The sequence below is a fragment of the Perognathus longimembris genome, chromosome 10, assembly GCF_023159225.1.
Source record: "Perognathus longimembris pacificus isolate PPM17 chromosome 10, ASM2315922v1, whole genome shotgun sequence".
Lineage (NCBI taxonomy): Eukaryota > Metazoa > Chordata > Mammalia > Rodentia > Heteromyidae > Perognathus > Perognathus longimembris.
Genome location: NC_063170.1, coordinates 3,260,399 through 3,285,959, shown reverse-complemented (window position 1 = coordinate 3,285,959; position 25,561 = coordinate 3,260,399). Strand labels below are relative to the sequence as shown.

The following is a 25,561-nucleotide window of genomic DNA, read 5'->3' as shown; positions in this document are numbered from 1 at the left end:
GATGTCGACAACTATCTACCCTTAGTGTCGAGTTGAGGACTCAAGGGGAGGAACTTCGTCCAGTGAGTGGAGAGCAGTACTCCTATCTCCATCCTGTAGCAAGGGCCTCTCCATAGAGGTATTATCGGCCAGAACCCGCAATTATTGCCCCAAATCTCCTTTGACTGGATTTAAATTCATGGTAGAGTCTTTCACATCGAGCTCGCGGGCTTGAGAACAAGAGAGCGTGGGATTGCTCCGGGTCCCCTCCTTGTATGCTCGTAGGTAGTGTCTATCGCGGTGACAGCTTCTTGCATTGTGTGACAGGCGTCTATAGTCTCACTGTGCTGTGCACATCCAGGCACTGCATTATGTTTAGATAGACAACTGGAGTCCCACGAAGGCCGTCTTAACGCCTCTCTTATGTAAAGAAGAAGAAACAACAGTCGACCTAGCTCAGGGCTTTCCGACCTCACTCCCACTGAGTTCCGTGGTTGGAAGCTGTCTGCCGTCTTACGGGGCTCAGCAGTACCCCAACCTCTGTTTGCTGCATCTCCCTGTTAGAGTGAGCAACTTTTTCTCCAGACATTGACAAACAACCCTAACAAGGCGAAATAACCTCCAGTTAAGCTCCACTGACTCAAAGGCCCCCTCCAGCACTGACAGTCTAGAATTCTACTCAGGACAGCGCTTCCTGAGCTGGTGACATTTCTGGCATTTTGTAGAACATTACAGAAGTACAAGACTGTTTCTAGGGGCTCATGCAAATCACTGTAGCCTGATTATCAATTTAATATTTGGATCACTGGGCCATTAAAATGCGGATTTGAAATTCAATTTTCTGTTTTTAAAAATGATCACTTTGTGAGTTATATCTGTTATACGTTGGTTTTTATCTAAGTGAATTGTATAATTTTATCCACTCCGTGTTCATGAGTAATGGTTTAGAGGTTGAATGTCAGAACGCTTGCTAATGATCCTAGCAGTCATAGCTCTGCCACGGAATCCGCAGGCATCGACAAGTTAGCTTGGTTTCTGTTCATTTTCTACTTCTTCTCCCTGAGTAAGACTTTCAGTTAGCGTTTAATAACATACCCAGATAGAGGGGCCTTGGGGCCTCCCTGTGTTCAGTTAAGTCCTCCTGAACTTCATAAAGTTGCTTGTAGAGCCACATAAAGTCACACGTTTATGCTCCGAACAGCGTGTCCATACAGCTTGTTGTGGAAGGAAAACCATTCCTTAGTCTAAAATGGAGGCATGCCCTGGTAGGCGGGAGGGTCCCTCAAATCAGTGCGTGACAGACTTGACAGGTGGCGGTTCTTTTCATGAGTATCTGACTGGAACCTCGCATCAGAGCTGGATCCGTGGCCTCCTCACTGAAAACCAGCCTTGGTAACCACCGACAAATGTGGGATTTTCAGGTCCCATTGATGGGACCCCAACATTTCCCACAGGAGTGGAATACTTACTCCTCGTGTTTCAGACAGAATCTGAACCTCTCTCTGCATGTCACGTTCCCATCCATTCCCCCAGGCAAACCGTGTCAGTGCCACCACTTGCCAACAAGAAGAGAGAGACTCATATTGGACAGGTGGTCAACAGCCCCGGAGCTGGGGTTCCAATTCCGCTCTGTCATTTCCTGAAATCTATGGTCTTTTCCCTTCCTTATTCTGCATCCAGGCTGAGGAAACATTATGCATCACTTATTTTTTTCTCTTTTAACTGGAAAGCTTTTCTTAGCCCCAATCTAAGCATATTGAGTTGAGTCAATATACATTTGTAAATTTTGCAAGTGCTTGTATATGTGAAATGATTGGAAAATAACTTTCCTTGGATGATTGCTTTGACCGCAGTATTTTAATCCGTAGGTTTTTGGTAGTTTTAAGAGCGTGACTTTCCTCCCTTAAAAGTAAGCTTGATTTTCATTAGTGAGAAAACAATGATTTCAGAACCTGGCAATAATTGAATTTTCAAATTTTACTAGGCTCATTGTAGTTTAGAACTAAGCTTGTCTTTTATTTATTTATTTTGGATAGGAAAATATTCTCTTGTCACCCAGCACTAAATAAATCAGCATTCCTTACAAGAACTGAGTCTTGAGATAAGTCTAGTTCTCGTGTTAATATTCCTTGGAAGAAATAAATGCAAATGGAAAACTCAGTTAAAATCAGATCCTGGGTGTATTCCCTTCGGTTCATTTCCTCCATGACCATGAGGCTAGAAACAAGCAAACAAAACCCCCTAGAAATTTCCCTAATAAGTGACAGCATAATTGGTGTTCTTAAAAGGAAAAAGGTGTCAAGGAGCAGAACCAAATTCAGTGGCTTAGAGCATCAGACATAATCTGGGAGCCATGATGGTTCCGGCTACACCCATAGAACCAAGCCCTGCTTGGTCATTGGTGTAGAGGAATGCCACTCAAGTTCTTCTCGGCTGGCCTTCGACACATCCCCTGTCTGACTATGTATATGGAAAATCCCGCAGCAGGACCTCATTCCTCATTATCCCTAAGCTGGGCAGAGACAAAACCCCCCAAACATTGTGACCTATTTTTCCAAATGCATTATTGTTAGCGGATGTGGGCCAACTTCAATTCCACAAAAGTGGTCACTCTAGGTAATGGTTCTTTAAAATAAACAAAGGCCCCTTAATCCGTCCGTGATGCCACGGTTTGTTTATTTTAATCCATAATTTGCCTGAAAATTAGTGTGTTTTTTTTTCCTTCCAGAGTAAACACAGTCCTATTAGAGGCAGACTTTCTCCCTCAAATGAAGCTGTTACAATAGATTCAAATCCATACATTACAATTTTGACAATTTAGCAAGCATCCTATTTGAGCACATTATTGGTTTAAGGGAATAAATCACAAACATTTCATTTCCCACCAGCCCTGGGTATTCCAAATCCATTTTCTCAACACAATGATGTGTTTAAATGAATTATTCTAACGTCTGCATCTTGATGACACCACCCGGTATTTGGGTTGGAACTGAATGCAAAGCGTTGAAGCTGTTGCCTCTGTGAACTGGCTCAGCGATAAAGGAGAAATGAGAGCTCAGCACATAGCTGGGTGCCTGAGGACGAAGCATCGTCGTAGTGAAGGCAGGATCGGACTCCAGTATGTCTGTCCTCAGTCGGCCTGGGAGCCGTTCACATGTTCTCATGGGACACCCAGTGGGTGGACTGGGGGCCCCCAGCAGCCTCCCTGGGTAACAGTGCTTCGTGGCTCTGACCCCAGTGCTCAGCAACCACAGAGGACCCACTGTTCTGGTAGTAACATGCCCCACTGAGCTTGAAACTCCTCTGCCCACATAGAGGGCTATAAGATTTGACACGATGCCTTACACACACACACACACACACACACACACAGTATGCCACTATTGAACGTACTTAAGCCACGATCTCGTGTCTGGCTACTTTTATGAATCCAAAGTAGGAGAAATTTGAAGAGGATTAAGTATGGGAAGGAGAGGAGTAAGCAGCCTGACTGGCCAGGAGCCGGTGGTGTCGTGGATGGGAGGCGTCAGGGCCCTGTTGCCCCCTCGTCCGGGGTGGGCCGTAGGAGGTCTCGAGAGGTGGGTGATAGTGTGCTGTGTGTATGGTCTATGTTGTGTTTGGCATGTGTTATGTGTGTGGCGCGTGTGTATTGAGTGTGGTGTGTATGTGTTGTGTAGTGCATCTGTGTGTGGTATGCAAATTGACATGCGCGTGCGCACGTGGTGGTGTTTGTGGAACGGGAATGAGCACTCTTTGCACGGATTCCCCGAGGGAACATCGACTGCAGGAAGGTCAGAGCCGGCCTCGGTGCCCTGGGTGGTCCAGGGAGCCCGACTGACAGCCTGTTTCCGCCTACTTGCTTCTAACCGGAGCGCGCGCTACCAATAGCTGTCACAGGATGGTGGGGCTACCTAAGAACGTACAGAAAGTCCCCGTTGCCCGGTGCGTAGCAATTGCTCAATAAATCACCTCTACCATCACTAGTATGTTAGAATGTCTTTATACTGAGCAAGGCCATTATGTACCACGCACCCAGAAAGGAAGCGGTGACTAATCCCTTCCCGGCCTCCCGCTGCCCCCGTTCCACTGGGTCTCTTGCCAAAGCTCGCTTTGCCCTGATGCTCTGGTCTCCCAACCCAAGGTTGTGAGGAAAGATAAACACGTCCTAATGCCAAGGTCCAACCTGCCCCCACCCCATCTGTTTCTCTGCTGTGGGTTTGCTGTGTTGTCCCGAGTGATGGCTGGCGTGGACTCGGTTTTTACCTGGCGGTCAGCAGGTGAAAGGTGATGAGACTCTGTCCCCGAGTCCGCAGGCGTGGAAATGCGTGTGCCCAGCCACACCGATGGAAGGCTGGTGCCAGGGCTCCGTCCTCCGAACACTGATTGCCACCGCTCACATTTGCAGAGCTCCTTGGGGTTTCCGGTGCTGGGCTGCTGTGTCCCCATTTAGCCCCCACTTAAGACTATAAAAGCTGGTTGCACTCATGGGAAAGAACAAGCAGAAGCAAGTTTCAGAGAGAGTTAAACACACAAAATTATCAAGTAAAATGAGACTGATTTCCTCTAACAGGAGGAAAAAAACATTCCCCTTTGCAATCTTTCTTCCTGTCTGGATAGGTATCTACATATGCGCATTTCTGAATTTTCCACTTCTGTGTGCTCGGTGGTTTTAGAGTGTTTTTGGAATAACTGACCAATTGTGACAATTTCCTGCCTGGCTTGAGACAAAGATCTTTGGGCCATCATGTCCAAATGATTAAGATGAGCCTGGATTGCTCTGATGTTTCTTCTGTTCTGTTACAAACATAACCTCTATCCTAACTCAGTAGGGAAAATAAGGAAACTGTCTATGCTTTGTGTATTTCAATCTTTTAAAAAGAAAAAAAATGCAGTGAATTTTTTTCAATCATTTAAGGAGGAAATATTTTAGTTGAGATAAACACAAAAAGTTTTTTTTTAAGTACCATGGATATTAGTCAAACATAGCAGCATTTGGTTATTGTCTGAAGAGCTCTCATCCGCTGAGCTGCAGACCTGTGACCTCCAGATAAAGTTTCAAAATGCAGAAAATATTTATCTTCTTGCTATGACCTTCCATGCACAAGACATGAGCCATGGATTTGTTTCCTAGGGAACTAGTGAGTGAGGAAGATCTATAATTAAATCTGTGAGTTATATGCTACACATGGAATTGGGCACCCACCAACTCCTTTAGAAGGATCCAGTAATATTACTATGGCTGCCACCAGTGAAATGAAAGCCAACTCTTCTCAGGACGTTCGTAGCCACATCATTTAGAATCTTAATATGGGAACGCTCTCCCGGTTCTTCCAAAAGTCACTGTGGGCCTAGGTGCGCTTCCATCTTATTCTGGCCCCAGTGGGGGCCAGTGCAGGGCAGGCTGTCAGAGGCCAGCTGGTCTTCGCATGACAGAATGCCAGGGCCAGAAGGAAGCCCAGCCAGTGTTTTGTCACGTTTTCTGAGCTTCAGAACACGTCGTTCAAATCAAATCACACCCCAAATTCAATAGGTTAGGCAAATATAGGTGAGTTGACTTTGAGTGGAAGGAAGGGAAGGAGAGAGGAGAGAAAGGGGGTAGGGGGGAAGGAGACAGGGAGGAAGGAGGGAGGGAGGGAAGGAGTTTGTTATTTAAATGCCTGTGTGGTTTATTTTTTAATTTTACTTTATATCTCTAAGTTGTAGCAAGGGGTTACCATTCAAGATGTCAGTTTAAACAGAGGTTTAAAAAATATCTGTGAGGGGCTGGGGATATAGCCTAGTGGCAAGAGTGCCTGCCTCGGATACACAAGGCCCTAGGTTCGATTCCCCAGCACCACATATACAGAAAACGGCCAGAAGCGGCGCTGTGGCTCAAGTGGCAGAGTGCTAGCCTTGAGCGGGAAGAAGCCAGGGACAGTGCTCAGGCCCTGAGTCCAAGGCCCAGGACTGGCCAAAAAAAAAAAAAAAAAAATCTGTGAAACTCATCCAGACGCAAAGACTTTCGAAAGATCCCATGTGTTAAGTTTGATAACAACCACCATTTTCCTTGAGAGTTTGGCGTTGTGTGGGCCGTTGAATTTCTCCCGATGGTGGCCTGTGATGTTTTATAAGGAACAATGTCATGTCACCCGAGGGACTTTCCTAAATACAATACACTCCTGCCTGTCCCTTCAGTGGAACCATTAGAGCTATCTCTCCCACTGACTTACATGGGGACCTACTCTGCTTCTGGAAGTATTTTCGGGTTATCACAACAAAAGGAGGAGTAAGAGAAGCACACAACCGCTCGGTCCACTCCCAAAGAACACAGGCGGATGTGGGGTCTGGCTGGCCCCAGGACCCCAAGGTGGTGGGAGTAGATGGAGCCTTGGGAAGGGGAAAGCTTGCCATCCAACCCTACCTCTCCCCGGAATATGTCTGGAAACCAATTATCTCCTCTCTTTTGTTCCCCCACTCTCTTGAAGGAGAAAAGAAATTACACCTTTTTTTTTCTCCAAAAAAAAAAAAGAAATAGCATTTAGTCATGAAATGAGCACTGTTAAGACAGCATTATCCTATTTTGAAAGTCATCTGACTCCCTGGCTTCTGAAGCCAGAAAGGCCTTATCATCAATCAGCCTCTGGCCGTTGAGGCTCTTTCGGTTTCTCCTTAGGTTGCTTCCCTTTTTTGTTCTTATTTATTTTCTTTGTGTCTCATCTTTCATCCGACCTCACCTCTGCTGAAGAGTGTGCTATGGAGTCGAGGTGGAAACCACTGGGGTAAGTTCCTGGAAGCTCAGTCATCGCTGGGGGTGAAGGTTGGTCAGATGAACTCACTGTAACAAAGGAAGGTGGGGAGCTTGCGCCATTGAATGGGTCGTGGGAAGAGTATGGATGAGGACAGGCTGATGACCCCAGTGGAGGAGGCAGAGGAGGACAGGGAGATGAAGATGTGTGTGTGTGTGTGTGTGCACGCGCATGCACGCTGGTCCTGGGGCTCACGCTCAAAGCCTGCACGCTGTCCCTGAGCTTCGTCTTGTTTTGACTGGCACATAATGATTTCATGCATTGATGGGGTGCCGTGTAAGGTTCCTTCCTGGGTGCCCTCAAATGTCAGCTGACGATGGGGAAGTTAGGTCAAAGGTGACTATTCAGAACATGGAGGCGCCCTGGTAATCGGGGTAATGGTGATGGAGGAGAGGGGAGAGGAACCGGACGCGGTGTGTGGTGGGAGGAGGAGGAGGGGGAGGAAGGATGCTCTCAGCTCTGCGCCTCTGTGCTCGTCCTTGGTCTCGGCCCCATCTCTTCATAACAGCTCCACAGCTGCAGGAGACCCCGTCACCTCCCTCGGGCCGTGGCCAGCGCCCCCCTTTCCTCATCTTGTAGGAAAGGCCGCCCGCGCTCTACACCCTACAGAAAACCCAAGACTCCCCGCGTTTCTTACTGCGTCAGCATGCAGACGATTAAATTTCACATAAGCTCAAGTTTTGTCTATTTAAAAAGACAGTAAATCTTCCCTTTAAGAAATTGAGGTGATGAGGATTAATGGGCGGCCATAAAATTTTATAGGTCATCATCTCGGTTTGCTGTGCCTCCTTCAACCGCTGGCCTCCGCCTCTTCTTGTCCCTCTTGTCTGTAAGAGTGGGTTTCCACCTCGGTGACCAAGACCTTGGGCCGCAAGGAAGTAAGGCTGGGACGGGGCCTCGGGCCGCCTGGGGTTTTGACAAGTGCCATGATGAAGGAGCTCAAACGCAGACAGTTCCATGACATCTGTCCACCTTCTACTGGTAATACCAGCATGGTGGACTTGCCTCGTCCATCAGTTCTATTTAATTTGACAGAAGCCAGTCTACTATTTCTACAAGATACACACGTACACATATACATCATTGTATATGATCATAATACAATAGTATATGTGCATATATATCAAAACGTGTATGTTATGCATACATATAAACATATGTATGTTTGTATTTATTTATTAGGATAGGAAGGTGATGTAAAACCTTTGACTTTTTTTCTGGGTGTGACTTCTATCCTGATTTGGGGTTCATTTTTTGTTTTTGAACTCAGTGGGTTCCTTAACTATGATCTCCGCCCCACCCCTGACACTCAGCTACAGGCTACATCCCTGGTCCTTCACAACTCCTCTTTAAAAACACAATCAGGGGCTGGGGATATAGCCTAGTGGCAAGAGTGCCTGCCTCGGATACACGAGGCCCTAGGTTCGATTCCCCAGCACCACATATACAGAAAACGGCCAGAGGCGGCGCTGTGGCTCAAGTGGCAGAGTGCTAGCCTTGAGCGGGAAGAAGCCAGGGACGGTGCTCGGGCCCTGAGTCCAAGGCCCAGGACTGGCCAAAAAAAAAAAAAAAAAATTTAAAACACAATCAGAATGGCTTTGTTCATGTCTCTGGATTTCCCGAAGACCGACTTCAGAAACTTCCTCCTGTGCGGTCATCCCCAGCCCGGCCTCCCCTCCTCTTCTTCTGCTTGTCCTCGGGATTGAGCAATGGCTGGGAAATCGCTCCGGCAGCCAGGAAGCTGTTCCGTTAGCTGGGGTGCGAAGGTCTGCAGTGATGCCAACACACTCGCCTGGCTGGCGCTAGGGGCAGGCATCGGCTCTCACGATCAGGAAATCCGGGGTGCGCCGCCCCGGGGTGCGTGCGGCTTTGGAAAGCGGGATCCACGTCTCAGAGCTGTTGTCCGTGCTCTGTGCAGACTGGCTCGATTCCCTCCACCTTCCAGTCACAGGCAGCATCCTTCTAGCCCTGGGTTCCTGCGAGCTTTCCTGCCGGCTCCCGCCAAACTCAAGTCTCCGGGAGGAATCCTGGGCGGCTCGACCTTTCTCAGACGCTCGTGGCCGCCTCCGCCGCCGCGGCTGCCGTGAATGGGGTCAGCTTGGCCGCCCACCGTGGAAGGTCGCCTAGGAGAGCACAGCCCCCGTCCGCTGTCACGGGGTGGCTGGGAGCGCTGACACCAGACTGGGTGGAGAAGCAGACACCTGTGTGCCTCACCCAGGCTCTCACGAAGCCAGATTCCACGGGCACCCCCAGAGCCGGAGGCAGAGCCCCGCGTGGCTCCTCCCCTGGGAGGCAAGGTCACCACCAGGACTCCCACGAGTTCCCACACAGCCCTGGGGACACAGCGATGGCCGCGTGGGGATGGGGACGTCCCCCTCCCCCCCCAGGACACGGGTCACCAGAGGCATGGAGGCCTTCCTAAATTACAGCACTGATCGATTTACATGCTTGATGCTAACTCAGAGAGAGAGAGAGAGAGAGAGAGAGAGAGAGGGCCCCAAGTGTTCATGCTCTGTCTCTGGAATTGAGTTATTTTTTCCAAGGCAATACAATTTGAAGATTGCAATTAGTTAACCATTATGAAGACAAATCTTCAAATATTTCTCTCACTGTGGTGACATTTAAAACGCTTCCTGCTCTACCAAACCGTCAATTGGATTTTTCCCTCCCCTCCATCTTTTCATAACGGTTAATTGCTGGGCCGTTGATGGAGTCCCCTTTTGTTCCTGTGTAATTACTAAAATGGCCCAACAGCCGCCCTGACCCTTCCTCCCCCCGGCGCCGGGCGCTCCCCCAGAGCGCAGGTCTGGGGTACACACAGATGTGCTCGTCTGGTTAAGTTCTCGGGAAGCGATCCGTCTGGCGGCTTCATGCCGTGAGCGCGTGGACGCAGCGGGCAGCTGTCCCTCGGGGACGCCCGCCCCCCTCCTCGCCCGTCCCAGCCCCTGCTTCGGCCCGCCGGGTGGGGACAAGGGGAGCCGACTCACGCGGTGCGAGGGAGGGCGGGTGAGTGGTGGAACCGTGCTTTTGGGGGGCTCGGTACCCATGGGCTGCGGTGAGCTCCCCCAAATCACAGTCGACACCCTCTCCGCTACGAGCCATGCCCACTCGTGGGGACTTGGAGGGTCCCAGGGACTGTCCCTACCTCGCTGGCCTTTGAAGATGCTGCACTGTGGCCCCAACAGGTACCCTGTGCACAGACTCGCAGTGATGTCTGCCCTCCCGGCTTCGGTCTCTCTCTTCCCACCCCCTCTGCATCCGCGCCCGGCACAATTCAACCCGGCGTCCAGCGAGCCTACAGTTGACAGATAGATCCCATCAGAAAACCCACTCCCAACGACTTAGTCTTCCGCTTCCTTCTCTCTGAAGGGAGGTCAACGGTGTCTATTCAGATTATAAAAATCAATAGAAAAATATGGAACAAGGTCCCGGCGAGCCGTTTGTTTTCTTCTGGCCGTAGCCCTTGCTGCCTACAAGCTACGTATTTTTCTTCATTGGTGAGGATTAAAACCCAAGGTCCCGTATAGCTTAGGCGAGTGTCCTGCCATTGAGCTGTAACCCTACCGTGCCCCACCCCCCACCCCTAAGGGTTTACAGGCATCATGGCCTGGTCATCAGGGCCTTTGATATCCAGAAGGAAAACCTCAGCTTTGAAGACTTGGAACGCAAGGATGTTCACGTTCACTGTTAGCGGTGCAGACCCGGCAATTTTCCCAAAGCCAAACGCCTTGGTTTTCCTGTCTCTGTATGGAGCACTGCTTCCCCCAAAGGCAAAGGAGAAGCTTGAGGAGGAAGGGGAGACAGGCAAAGGGAACCGAGCTGTCACGGATGATTCCACTCCAAACCACTTCCACTGCCGAAACAAAAGGAGGTTAGATAAGGCCGGTCCATTTGTCCCTTTCTATTTCTTGGACAAAAAGAAAATGACAACTAAATCTTTTTTTTCCCCCTCTTAGGATAAAAGATTTAAAAAAAATAACATTTTAGTGGCAAATAGCTCTCTTAAAGTCTGTGAAGTAGGAATCGATTTTGCTTGCTCAGCACCCTGGGATGGTTTGGAGAATTACCTGAGAGCAGGTACTCGGCAGTGGATTGGGCCTGGCAGCTCACACTGACAGACAACGTCCTTCCGGGATGTGTGGGGGCTGGGCTACCCGCCATTCCTGCAGGCTCCCCCCCTCCCCCGACCCCCCATGGCCATCCCTCCCGCTCAATGTACAGCAAATTCTATTGCTAGGAATGTTAAAGCTAATGGTAATATTTCTCACACACAGATAACAATTCCACGCAGGAATAGCCAGAGAGAAATAACACGTACTCTCTCTCACACACATACCCACGCACACACATTATCTGCCTACATATAACCATACACTGGTCTCCATAGTCACAGCTCAATGTAGACACTTGGCAGGTAGATGAACAGGAGGCTGCCATTATCCTGGGTAGAACCTTTGACCTGGATGTCCTTTATGATTCCCATCCCAGGTCTAGCCCACAGAAGATGCAGCATTGCGAGTACTTTAAAAAAAAAAAAAGAATTTAAAGAGTTAGACAAAGAAAATATTCGTTTCTCCACCCCACTATGTGGCTCCTATTCTTTGAGGCAGACATAACTTGAGGATCCCAGAGCACATGAGTGCTAGAAAGCAAATATACTGTCTGTTGTTTGGGAACAGGCTCGGGAGTCTATAAAAGATTCAACTCTCGCTTCCTCGTAGGAGAGGTACCCAGCCAGTATTAATATTTTAGAACTACTAGAAGGTAGGAGAGGAGCCGTTATTCATCACTGGCACCTCCATGGTACTAAAATTAAATCATGGATTTTTTTTAAGATAGCATTGCAAGAGTTGTAGAGCCGTAAAACGTATTCCTCCCTTGAGAATGTTGGGTTTGTTTGTGTTTTGGGGTTTTCTTGGCTTTTATCTTTTCTTCTCCTCTTGATAACATTTTGATTTACTTCTGTGATAAGCCTATGGCAAGTAGGAATGTTGGGAGCAAGGTTGGAGGAGGAAGGTTACACAGACTACAGATGACACTGAAAAGCTGTGTTTGGCTTCAAAAAAGACAGGGCTAGAGTTGAAGAACCTGGCAACCAAGCGATGGGCCAGCCAGTGTCTCACCTGCGTTCTGAGTTGATCTGGATGACCTCAGAAGTGTCTGTCCCTAGACTTCCAAGGCGGGGAGGAGGAACCCCGCAGGCTACTGACTTCCCCTGGCCAAGCCTGCCTCTCTTGTTTGTGAACTAGAAACCGTCATAACTCCCAGGGAAAGTGCTCACCACGCTTTGGCACAGTGCCCAGAAGCAGGTACAGCCCCCCACCCCGCCCCCCCATAAACACAATTCTTAATTATAAAATGACTAATGTTTGTATGCTGCTGAATTCTGATAATATTGTCAACATTTATTGAGCACCTACTGTGTGCAGGCCACAGGTGTGTTTTACGTACTCAATTCCTTTCTGCCCGCCCCGCCACCCCCCCCCCACAGCCTCAGGAGTTCACCGGCTCAGAGAGCTCAAATTATTTGTCCAAGAGGGGCTGGGAATGTGGCTTAGTGGTAGAGCGCTCGCCTAGCATGCATGAAGCCCTGGGTTCGATTCCCCAGCACCACATACACAGAAAAAGCCAGAAGTGGCGCTGTGGCTCAAGTGGCAGAGTGCTAGCCTTGAGCAAAAAGAAGCCAGGGACAGTGCTCAGGCCCTGAGTTCAAGCCTCAGGACTGGCAAAAAAAATAACTTAATTAAGTTAAAAAGATTTGTCCAAGAGTAAAAGCCACGGGCATCCTAGAACCAAGTAAGTGACCCAGGAGCCAGCTCATCTAAACTCGTATGGGGCAGGGGCAGAAATGATGGGTGGTACTTAGAAGCTAGAGGAATGGGGTGTGGGGAGAGGGGGACCCCTCTGCCTCCCACACGCAGTGCCGATCAGATCTGCCCCACGGTTCAGCCTCGGGATCCGGAAAGCTGGGCGACTCAGAGGGTGCGAAGGGCCCTCGCTGGCCGCAGGCTCCCTGCGACGAAGGACCTCTGTCTGCCACCGCTCTTGGAGATGGTGGGTTGAGCTCGGACGCCCTGGCCGGGTAGCCTTGTCTATCCCCCGGCCACTGGGCCTCAGCTGCAGCGTTGAGCTCTTTGTTCTGAAACTCACCCTGGCGGGCTTTTCCAGATCCAGACCGCATCAACCCCCTCCTCTACCGATCCCCACCAGACAGCTCAAAGTGCGCCTCCTGCCCTGTTTCCAGTCTCCATGCACTCCCTGAGGTCGACCGTGCTCACCTCCTTTAGCTAGGGCCTCCCCACGTGTCTCCGGTCCTCGGCCTGTGGGTGGCATCTACTCATCCTGCATCCGTGTGGAACAGAGCACACCATGCAGCGTGAGCTGCTGGAGAAACCACTCGTGCTGTACAGCCGAGCCTGGGCGGTTGTTCTGATGCAGGGTTGCCATGGGGATGTCAGTCATCAGTCCTGAGAGGACCCCGAAGCTTGTGCAACCACCCCACGCGTGGCACCGCTTCTGAAACCTTTCTCCAGAGCCTGGGTTCATGGTCTCTTGTTGCGATTCCCTGGAGGGAAGGGGAAGGGGAAACAGATTTTAGGAAGCTGTCGCTACAGAGGAAGAGTGACGCTGATACAAGATGGTCTCATCAAGTCCGTAGGCCCATTAACAGGCTGGGGCAAACTGCTCTGTTCTGAAAAGTGTGTGTGTGTGTGTGTGTGTGTGTGTGTGTGTGTGTGTGTGTGTATGAGAGAGAGATACAGAGAGAGACAGGGAAAGAAACACATAGGGAGAGAGAGGAAATGAGATGGGGGTGGTGAGATGGTTAAATTGGAATCATCATTCAAAATAACCAATCTACGTTGCAGAACTTCACCCTGAGAATGACAAGCCCTTCTCCAACAGAGGCGCCCATGCTGCTCATTGATATGTGCATTCGTTTCCTTTCCTTTCTGGACATATGGTCTTCCATTTCAACTCCTCTTTACATAATTTATTTATTAAAAATATTTGAATGTCAGCCATGGGCCATGCATTCTTCACAGCAGGAAACGAAACAGAAATGCATGCTGACATGGGAGCTCAGATTTGAATGGCAAATAGACACAGCAGACATAAAGTCGCCAAGCACCGAGGGTTCCGTGCAGAAAAAAAATAGAAGACAAGCAAATGGCGGTAGAGGTGGACGCTGGAGAGGAGGCACTGTGTTTGTCTCTCTAGAGGAAAATAAGCATGGAAATTTGATGGTCAGCAAAGCAAGGAGCTGTTCAGATGTCTGCTTGCTATGATCCTGGTCATCGTGGCTGAAGGGTATAATTTGGAGACAATGCTGAGGAGTAAGAACTAAGGAACCTTGGGGAGAACTCTTTCCCACTGGTAGGGTGGTGACGAACGCCATGTTTGAACCTGAGCTGGCTTCATATACACACCAGTACTTGGTCTTCTCTTACAGTTTTCCTTGTAGACTAAAATTTTTTGGCCAACATCTCTGTCTGTGGCCCACTAACTTCTCCCCAAATGGCAGAGTCACCTTCCACACCAAGACGCGGCTTCTACCCATCCCAACCCCCGAGCCCCCAAAGCAGGGAAGGCTCTGCTGTCACTAGCCGGACGCTGTCTGGCTATTGTCTTCCCATCGGAAGCTCCGGTAGGAGCTTCTGAGTCCCTGGAGGCCGAAAGTAAGGCAGGGCTGCACCGCGATCGGCCTGGACACTCACCAGAGGGGAAGGGGAGGCGCTGAGCACAGCCAAAGCTGGAGCTGAAGCCATTGGCAGGGTCAGCCTCAGATGCGTCCCAGAGGTGGGAACCCCTCATCGGGAGAGGGGGGCCCTTGGGACGCGCAGAGGCCGTAGCTACCGTCAGAAACGAGGCCTCCCAACGCCCTGTGCACATCCCGCTAACCAAGGTGCACGCGGGCGAGAGGCGGAGCGGCAGGCTCTCAGATGAGAGCGGCTGACATTTGATTCATTTTTTGCCAATACCTATTTTTCAAGCATCAGTCTTTGCCTTCAAATTTGTCCTGAATCATAAAAAGGAGGAGGAGGAGGAAGAGGAGGGGGGCGGAAGAGGAGGAGGAGGAGGAAGAGGAAGTTGGAACCGTGAGCGTACAGCCACCACGAATGACCAGGGAGAAATGGTTCAATTGTGAATGATTACTTCCAAATAGGAATCACTCCAGGTTTTTGAGGCTGATTTTGTTACATTGCTTTCTCTGAACTCTGGTTCAAACGAGTGCATAAATATTTGGTTTAACCTTTCCCTGGGAGCTGTTAAAATCCGAACTGAAGGAAGAGACCAACAGCGGAAAGGAAAAGTTTGGCAAGTCAGAAAGAGACTAAGTGTACATATTTCAACACTGCCCAAGAGCCTGATTAATTTATTACCCTTTTAGATGGCAGAACACATGCAGAAACCTCCAAATGATGCCATTACTTTGACAAAGCTTGAGAGGGTGAGAGGAGTTAAAGATGTTTCTGCCAGGAATTTGATGTACGGAGAGAATGGTGACCCCTTAGATACACATAAATCTGAGACGTGAGACTTCAGCGTGCATAATTGTGGCTCTGTCCTGGTCTCGGGCCTGGACTGGACGGGCCTGATCGGCCTCAGTGTCCTGGGTGGACTTGTGAGCTGGCCCAGCAGGCCCAGGCTCCGTCCTGGAGATGTTCTCCGTGCCGGTGTGCCTCCCCAGCCCAGTGCTTGCTAAGCTATCGGCCGCAGGGAGCATGGCTTGCGTCAGACTCAGAGATATTACTATCTAAGCTGGCTTGGGGGAAGTCTTGGGGCCTCTGTTTCTCCACCTGTAAAGTGGGGGTAATAATAGCAGAGCCCCCCTTACAATGTGGTTGTGAGAAGTGAACGTTTAGCACGGTGTGTGTTGTCGTGTTCACGAAGGGATCACTGTGGTCAGCACTGTTGTGTCTTCATCATCATCGTCATCATCATCATGGAGTAAAGCTCATAATAGGAACACCTTCTTTAGGTCACTGAGCTCACCACGGCTCTGATCTTGTGCTCGCTGTACTCCTTTTAGGAAAGATGATTTCCCATCTTACAGAGGACGGCCGTGAGACTCAGAGAGGACACATAACTGCCCACGGCCCGCACTGTGTCCCATCTGGGACCTGGAATGCCACCCCGTGCTCATCCATCTTCACCGATCTCCATGCGTTTGTCAGGATAGGCCTGTCTCTCCTCCGGAGATAAACAACCCCGGTTTCTGTTGATCTTAGTAACAGAGTTTGAATTGAGCTCCTTGTCCACTGAAGGGTAGTGAGGGCCTTCTCCTTGTTGTCCTCATTCTCTCCCTGGGACCCCGCTCGATGAAATCACCACAATCTCAAGCATTTCTGATCTCCACGAAGACAGAGCTTGGCTAAGCACCCAGAGCTCTTAGAGATGATTTTTCTTTCCTGGGATGAGCAATGGGATCTATGTCAGTTTCCCTCCTACTTCCTTCCCAGAGCAAGTCAGATGCCCCCAGTCAGCCTTACGTTGCCCCCGAAGTACAGACCGAGCTGTGCAGGAGATGGAGAGTCAGATAGCGTGACTTGTCTCCACTGCTGCAATAAATCTGATGTCTGAATAGAAAACACACCCGCTGTCGGAGATCAAGAGTTTCCATTAGAGACTTCAGGAGCCTCTTGGTTTGTGGTAGGACAACAGGAGCGAGAACCGCAGATAGTGCTCTGGAAGGCAGGCAAGTGACGATCAGACTGCGTGAAGAACCCAGAAACTCAGGAAGCCACTCTCGAAGATCTCCGGTTATTCTCTTGGGCACAGTGGGACGCGACATCACGGCACTGGTTGGCAGCGAAGGGAGAGGCCCTTGAGCCCAGGCAGGTGACGCACAGGACCGAGCGACAGCATGGCGGCTTCCTTTCTCCCTGCACATCTGGAGCAGCTGCCAGTTGCCTCCTGTGCCACGTCCCCCGGGCCCCCCGGGCCCCCCCGGCGCGCTGCACCACGTTGAACCGCGGGCCTTCGAGGGCAGCGCGCGCTCTGGACGCCAGAAGGCGTTGGTGTGAATATTCTGATGGGAGAAAAGAGAGCGAGCGGGGGGGGGGGGGTGGGGGGGGGGGGGAGACCCGATGCTAGCTCAAATTGTGCGTGAGAACAAAACGTCTTACTGGAAGTTAGACGAGAAGAACTGACCTCCAGGCTATGCGTTGTCGGCAAAGGGAAGCTCCTGCAAAGCGAGCGGCAGGTGCCAAGCACATTTTCAAACGTGAGCGGAGCAAGGGGCTCTTGGAAGAAGGACAGCCATGAGAGAGAGACTGGCTTACATCAGAGACCCTGGATGTCTGTGGGGGGGGGGGGTGGGGAGAGTTCTTTTGGGAGGCAATTTTTCTTCCTTTCTCTGCCTCTGAATCTTGTCCTTAAACCCAAGCGCAAGTGATGACCCCCCGCGCAGCCTTCCCTTGCTCCTCCTCTGTCCCGATGTTTTCTCTGTGGGCATCTCGTGCTGCTCTCCGGCTGCCCCACATCTGCAGTGGCTCTGCCGTTCCCAGCCCCCAGCGCAGCCTGCCCCTCCCCCCCATTCTCCTCAGAGAGACAAGACGCATGCGTGCTCTCAACCAAGGTCCGAGCCACCGCTTTGTGCCCGACACTGGGGTCAGCTCTGCAGGACCGCAGTGGGATTTACAGGCTAACCAAAGGGATGGGCTTTAAATTCCAAACTTTATAGGAAATTCCAGCAGTTCGATGTTGTGAGGTAGACATTTCCAAAATATATACTGAGGACCCCTTATGCACTGACGGAGAGATAGAGGGTTGTCTTTACAGTGAACATTCCAGATGTTGACCAGAGCTATTTTCTACCCTGAACCTAGTCCCTGCAGTTTACAAGAAGGAACCAACCTACTCTGAGAAGCTCAGCCTACTAGGTAAAATACACAGAAGGACAACTGAATAAAACCCAGTCTTACTCATGTGACAGACCTGGAAGTCTGAGTCATGCAACCAGGGAGTATTTTTAGAGGTAGAGATAGATGATAGATAGATAGATAGATAGATAGATAGATAGATAGATAGATAGATAGATAGATGATGGATAGATAGATGATGGATAGATAGATATAGAGAAAGATAGAGGATAGATAGATATAGAGACAGATGATAGATGGTTGGCGGGATGGATGGATAGACGGATAGATAGATAGAGCATACATACATACAGACAGATAGATGATAGATAAATAGATGATGGATAGATAGATATAGAGAAAGATAGATAGATGGTAGATGGCTGATGGATAGATAGATATAGAGAAAGATAGAGGATAGATAGATATAGAGACAGATGATAGATGGTTGGCGGGATGGATGGATAGACGGATAGATAGATAGAGCATACATACATACAGACAGATAGATGATAGATAAATAGATGATGGATAGATAGATATAGAGAAAGATAGATAGATGGTAGATGGCTGATAGATATAGAGAAAGAAAGAAAGAAAGAAAGAAAGAAAGAAAGAAAGAAAGAAAGAAAGAAAGAAAGAAAGAAAGAAGAAAGAGGACTGATGGATATAGAGATGATGGATGAATGGATGGGTAGACAGATAGATAGACGGATATATAGACAGACCAGACAGAGAGAAGACAGACAGACAGACAGACAGACAGACAGATAGATAGATATAGAGATAAAAAAAATCTGGAACCACACACCCACAGAAAGGCTCCTCGTTTCCACTATTGTAAATACACACACCAGTGGCATTGAGTCCATTCACATTGGCCTGCAATCATCCTGTCCATCCATCTCCAGAACTTTCTGTACTGCATATTCGTACCCCTTATACAATAATTCCTCCTGCCAAATTTTAATTCATCTTTGATATCTATGAATCTTGCTGTTCTAAGTACTTCATCGCTGTGGGACCCTGCAGTATTTGCCCTAAGTCTTTCTTTCACTTAGCACAGTCTCCTTGAGTTTTATCCAAAGTACGCTGCATCCGAATACCTTTCATTTTCAAGGCTGAGTACTATTCCGGTATATGGTTGCACCCCATTTCATTTATCCACTGATGGAGAGTTGTGCTGCTTCCCTATTTTCACTACTCAAAGCAAAACTGTAGAACACTTGTTCTTCCCATGTGATCTGCCCAAGGGTCACTTAGAAAAGCTGGTATTTTAGCTGGCTAATAATATTTATTTGGTTGGTCCTGAGCCTTGATCTCTGAGACGGAGCGTTGTCCCTAAGCTTCTTTTGTTCAAGGCTAGCCCTCTACCACTTGAGCTACAGCGCCACTTCCAGGTTTTTCTGTGGTTAGCTGGAGATAAGAGTCTCATGGACTTTCCTGCCTGGACTGACTTGGAACTGTGATCCTCAGATCTCAGCTTCCTGAGTGGCTAGAATTACAAGTGTAAGCTAAGAGCCAGCTAATCCTATTTTTAAGTTGAATTTTCACCAACCACATTGCGATGTGATACATGAGGCATCCTTAGAGCCCTCTAAACACTTGGAACTTAAGAAGTGCGGTCTTAAAAAAAGAAGTAAAATCCTACCTATTAACCTTACCCTCAAAGACAAGCATAAGCAATGACTCCCCGTGAGACAATAGCCCAAGAATTATAAACCATGAAAGAATGCAGAAACGAAACTAACCAAAAACAATGACTATCAAATCCCCTGGAACTCAGCTCGCGCTAGGCTGAGGCCTCATCTTAGGAGTCGGCCCGGCTGCCGCCTGACAGGCCTGGGGTGGGAAAGGCAGGTACTCCCCCATCTTGAGTTTCCGGCGTTGGTTTCTCCACGGTACCCATGGTCACAGCAACGTCCCAGCCACGCTGGAACACGTTTGAAGTGGGTGACGAGCCTAGCCACTCTGGGGTACGAGTGTCCCGCAATGGCCCTCCCAGGGATGGCTCACCGCCGCTCTGCCAGGAGACCAGGACTGTGGCACAGAGCTGTCTTTAGTTCCCTGTGCTCACAGACAGCCAAGAACTGGAAGCAGGATCAGCACACGGGTGAGAGTCAGCGTGGGTGTAACACCTGCCCGCACTAGAGGATGGCTAAGTGTATTCAAGTTCAAAGCCACGCGAAGGACCCGCGAGCAGCTGAGAACGAACTGTCACAGAAGACTCCGAGAACCGATCTCGTGATAAACCCAATCGCCTGCTCATCACCAGAGGCAAAAGCAGCCAAGTCAATTCTCTCCTTTGGAATATAAAGAAGAACATATTCTAAATTAGTACAAGCGTCGAGCTCTAATAATTCTTACATGTTTAATTAATAACGCGTTAATATTGTAGGCTCTTCTACAAAATTGAAAACAGTATTGGGATTAAGAAGACAATATCTCCCCCACCTTCGTGCGGAAAGGACAATATTATTCCCACGTGATTTAACTCTTTGGGGAATTTTAAATAAGGAATTAAAACGTACCGATGTTGTACATATAAAATGCGAACATTTCCAAAAAAAATAAAAATAAAAGAGAGAGATTAGTACAATAGGCCTGATTTTTATATTTAATTTGTGAATTGATGGGGCATTTTATGACCCTATAAAAGCACGCAAATAAAGTTGTACTTCTTCACTTAAAGTGTTAACCAAGTGCCTTCCAGCTTCGAGGCACAGGAGATGTGAAAACAAGTAAGGAATTAACAGCCGGCGGGGGGGCGGGGGGGGGGGGCAGTCACCATTGCCCACCACGAGGCCACCTGCCCTCTGTCTCCACAGCCAGGGCAATGAGGAGGGGGGGGTTCGGGGGGGAGGGCAGCAGACTTGGTCACGGGAGCCGCCGGTATGGGGATGGGTGACCCTGGAAACGGAGCCCAGGAGGCACAGGGAAAGCCACAGCCCCCCCGCCCCCCGCCCCCCCCCCCGGAAGAATGGGTGGAGCTCAGGTCAGCAACTCACAACTGGAGAGGGAGACCAGGCCACCAGGGGCGCTCTGAGATTGGGGCTGAAGGGGGGGGGAGGAGAGGGGGCGGGGCGGGGGGGGGTGGATTGGGAAGGGTTGCGGGCCCGGGGTCCCCTAGTCTGTCTGAATCTGCCCCTTCCCTGGGCAGAGATGGATTTACAGTGCGGGAGGACCTAATGAAGAACGGCCACCTGGAAGAATGAGTCTATGCCGTGGAGAAAACTCGCTTGCTAAAGGCAATGGGGGTGCGGTGTGGGGTTTGGGGTGAGGGAAGGAAGGAACCATGGGAGAAAAACCGGTGCCAACGGAACCCACGCCGACCCCGGCCCCTATAGGGCGCCCACATCCGCCTCCCACACCGCGCCTCAGACCCGGACGGCCCGGGACGCACGCGTGGCGGGCAGCGTGGAAGCGGGCGCCGGCTCGTCACGCCGTGTCCTTGGACACCCAGGCCACGCGGCTGAGTCCCGCCTCCAGCCTCGGCCCCCCGCCCCGCCCCGCCCCTCACGGAGCATCCTCGTCCCCGCTGTGCCAGGCCCCCGGTGCAGCCACCCGGGCGGCTTCGTCACCAGATAGGCAGGGAGAGCGGCGTGCTGTTGACACACCCTTCCCGGGACCAAGAAGCTAGCGAGGCAGTGGGTGACTCGGGAACGCCAGCGATGGCAGCCGCACTCTCCTGAGGTCCGAGAGAACGACTTTTAAGGGCTCAGGCCCTGGCGGCTCAGGCCCGTCATCCTAGCTACTCGGGAGGCTGAGATCTGAGGATCGCGGTTCAAAGCCAGCCCAGGCAGGAAAGCCTGTGAGACTCATATCGCCAGCTAACCACCAGAAAATTGCAAGTGGGGCTGTGGCTCAAGGCCATAGAGTGCTAGCCTTGAGCAGGGACAGCGCCCAGGAGCTGAGTTCAAGCCCCATGACCAATTAAAAAAAAAAAAAAAAGAGGCATCATGTGCAAAATAGGGCTTGAATGACGGTAGCACACAGACGGCCGGCATCGCGTACAGGAGGTGAGGGCCAGCGCCGTTGGCGTGCTGGGATGGGGCTGTCTGTCCAGAGCGGTGCTGTTCAAGCTCCGTGTGCCCCGGGACCGGGAGATGTTGGGGGCCTCCATCGCTGGCCTCCCCTTCTGAGTCCCAGATGCCCGGGGCCTGGGGCTTGGGGTTCTTTCGATGGCAGGGGATGCTGATTGCTAGGCCAGGAATCACACCTCCAGGAGAAGGCGGCCCCACCCCGTGGCTGACTGAACGCAAGCAGCTCTGAGGAGCAGACACAGGCTCAATGCATGGGTGGGCCTGGGAGAATGGGGGGGGGGAGGGGAGGAAGGGAGGGAGGCAGAGTCTAGACAGTGCTACCCAGAGGCCACCACGACAGAGAATGAGAGAACGAGCTACAACGGAGAAGGCGAGGCCACGCTCCTTCCCCCGGGTTCTTTCAATCCAGCAGCAAGTGCTAATTGAGCGGGCTCCCCTCCGGAGACCTTGCTGCTTTCTGCAAGGTCAAGTGGCTCAGGCTCTCAGAGAGAGGAGGAGGAGCTGCCCCCCACCTCCGCGGCTGAAGGGAAGACACCCCGGAGAACTTCCGAGTTTAGAGTTCAGCTCGCCCGTGACAGCCAGCGGCCGGTGGAGGGATGGGAGGTGGCCGGGCCCGCTCCATGACGCCCGTCCTGGCTTCGTGCTTCCAGAACGTCTGGGCGCGGTGTCTCCCCTATCACTTCGGGACGGCTCAGGAGGGAGCACGGGGCCCTGGGGCCTCTCCGGGTGGGTCAGCAGCCAGCCCGTGAGGGGCAGGAGATCGGGCCCCGAGGCCCTTCCAGGAATGGCTGCTCGGGCTGGGACAGCAACCTCAGTCACGCCTGTGGGTTGTCTTGTAGGTTTTAGGACCCATGTCAGGTATGTCTGGAGGAGGAAGGGAGGGAGTCTAATTCCACAGAGTGACATGCTGACTGACCAGCTACCCCAGCCGGGCCCTGCAGCTGAGCTACAGATGTGATCCACAAGGGATTTTATGTATAGATTTTAGCGAAGATGCTTTTTATGCCGGGAGCTGCCTGTCTGCCCACGAATGGCGGTATAATTTTGTCGTGACATTGGTGTCGGTGCTGCAGTAGTTACCTATGATTCACCAAGCACCAGCTAGGGACTTTACTGTCCCTGTAAGCCCTGGGTCTTGTCCCATTTGGGCAGAAGGGGAAATCTGGGAGCCACAGAAGGAGAGGTCTCGGGCCAAGCTGGGACTGTGACATTCGTCCATGCATGCCGTGTGGGTCCCCAGGAGACCCGCGCCGGTGTTCAGGGCTGTGCGCCGAGCCCGGGCAGCCGGCACGGCAGCCCGCAGCCAGCCCCGGAAGCCCTGGCTCTTGACCTCCCGCGGGGTCCAGGCAGCGGAAGACTGTCAGGTGGATTCAATCAAGTCAAGTAGCGATTTAAAAACTCCTTTCATCAGGAGTGACATGCCTTATTTTTCTAAATGATCCTATTTTCCATTCATCTTAAAAACGCAAACAGAGGTAATTGGTGTTTAATTAAAACCGTCAGTGTATTTCAATAAAGAACATTTTAAATCAGGGGGGGGAAATACGAAAAACAAAGCCCTGCGTGTGCATTGCCGGCTTGATTTGCTGGGCCTCGACTGGCTCTGCCAGGTGACTGGGCAGGAAGTGCACGCTGCCTTAGGCACCACTGCCACCTGGTGTCTGTGAGAAGAATTGCAGGCTTGGTGGCTTCCTGCTCACTGGCCAAGCAGCGGCACCGGAATCTGCTTCCGTTCCGCTATCTGCACGAATCCAAAACGTCTACTACATCCATGGCCTTTAAACCGTTTTGTTACCGTCAGATTAACATTCACGGGGGCTTGTAATGAAAGTAGCGTTAAGTGTGGATAAACACTTCGGTGTCAATTCTAAAGCGGGTCTCTGCGAATACAGCGGTGGAGGAGCTCTTCCTCTGCCTGGTCACGATCACGCGCCACGAGCACCTCCAGAAGATGTGACTCCCCTGGACTCAAACCATGCGAACGACTCACCAGTTCTGGAAGGTTCTAGGTTCTCCACCTGCCCACTGCCCATGTCCTCGCTACTTCTGCCCGGTCTCCCGCCTCCCTCCTCCTTTACCTACTAAGTTTATTCTTCCAATGTCGAGCCTGGGTCTCCAATCTGGGGGTGAGGGCATGGATTTCCCTAAATTCAGGAAACCAGAAATGCCAGTGTCTTGGGTAGCAATGTCTCGGGAAACCGGAGATGCCGTTCCAAGTTCCATCAGGTCCCCTCCCAGGCAGCCCGGGGAATGGCGGTGTCTGGGTGGGTCAGTGACTCACTTCGAATAACCAGCTTCTCCTGCCACAGCACCGTTCCGGGGTCTTAGAAAGCAGATGTGAAGTGCTCCTCCTCCACGGAGTCTGGTACCCAGGACAGACAGGCGGACAGGGGAGGCCAGGGGTGACGGAAGGCACAGAAGCACCTAGAACCTTGCACGGTGCCGTACCCGTGCAGAATCACTGAACAAGTGTTGTCTGCTGCTTGCCCTGTCTTGCTTGCAAAACCAAACCGGTGTTATCACACCCTCCATCCATCGCCAAGAGTCCGGGCACTGGCAAGCTTTCCCCAAGACCGGCCTGTCGGGATGGAGGGTGCTGGGTGACCATGCTATTTGGGGGCGATCTGGGTCCATCTGAGATCAGCCAGCACGGGCTTTCCCGGGGTCTTCGGGACCATTGTAAACATTGCTCTGTTCCTCCGAACAGGTGGTCGACAGCGACAGGCCCGAGGGCTCCAAGTTCCGGCTCACCGGGAAGGGAGTGGATCAAGAGCCCAAAGGGATTTTCAGGATCAACGAGAACACAGGCAGCGTCTCCGTGACACGGACCCTGGACAGAGAAATGATCGCCACCTACCAAGTGAGTACCCTGTCCCCGCCTGCGGCGCCCTCCGCCTGCTGAGCTCACGGTTGCTGTGCTTGGACTGTGCTGGGCCTGGAGCTGTAGGGGCGGGGAGGAGAGGTGGAGCAGAGGCGGACCTGAACCCTGAGGTTCGTCGTGGGGGTCTCCTCCGTGGAGTTCCAGGCCTGCCTCCATCTTTGGGCCTTGGGAGATGTCCGGGCCCTACAGAGGAAGCCTGCACTCTAAGCCGTCTTTGGCTTTCTCCAGCCCGGCTTGGTGATGGAGAATGGGAGGAGGTGAAAACCCTCAGGCGTGGCCATTCTACTTGCAGAAATGCAACCTAAGAAATGGGGAGTTTAAAGCTTGGCCTCTTGTTGGCGTTCATTTTAAGCGACGCTATACTAGGCCACGGTGCTTCCAGTAGGAAAACTTGCTGAGCATCTCACAGCCGGGGCGTGGGCACGGTGGCGTTTGCAGGGCAGTTTTCTGCAGCCGTGTCAAGTGCTTCTGAGGAAGTGCTGGTTCTAGGGGAAGGTCCACCGCGTCGTGGACACAGCGCCCGCGGTGTGCGTGGCGGAGCACGTGTTTGCACGCATCGGGACGGGTGTGCGTTTACAGATAACAGGACACGCACGGCACCCATGGCTGAGTGTGTCTTTCGTCTCTCTCCCCAGCCCTGCTGGCTGGCTGTGGATTTCGGGTGAGGAGAAGGTTCCTTAGGGACAGGTCCCCCGCAGGTGCGGGAACCTCTCCGATTCCCCCCCTTGGAAGCCTTGGCCACAGTGTTCTGAGTGGTCTGAGCAGGAGGCCGGGAGCACCTGTCGGCGGGGCCCCCAAGGGTCCAGCCGCCTCTCTGTCATCGACCCGGGCAAGATGCTGCTCAGCCACCTCTGAAATTGCCTATTGGCCCCCTCGGAAGTTTCCAGAGCCAGCTGGCTGTGGCAGTGACCAAAGATGGCCTGGCAGCTGTGGGCGTCCAGCTGCGGTGGGAGAAATGGCAGCGAGCGCGGACGTCTGCCCTCCTCTCCGTCCCCACTCGCTGACCATAGG

At 51.4% G+C, this 25,561-nt stretch overlaps 1 protein-coding gene across 1 annotated transcript in view; it reads left to right on the top strand.

The window, feature by feature from the left end:
• Positions 1-25,561, top strand: part of Cdh13 (cadherin 13) — a 661,187-nt gene that overhangs the window by 375,592 nt on the left and 260,034 nt on the right. The window contains exon 5 of the mRNA XM_048355041.1: positions 24,377-24,529. Within this exon, the coding sequence (XP_048210998.1) occupies positions 24,377-24,529 (153 nt within the window). The remainder of the gene's footprint in view (positions 1-24,376; positions 24,530-25,561) is intronic.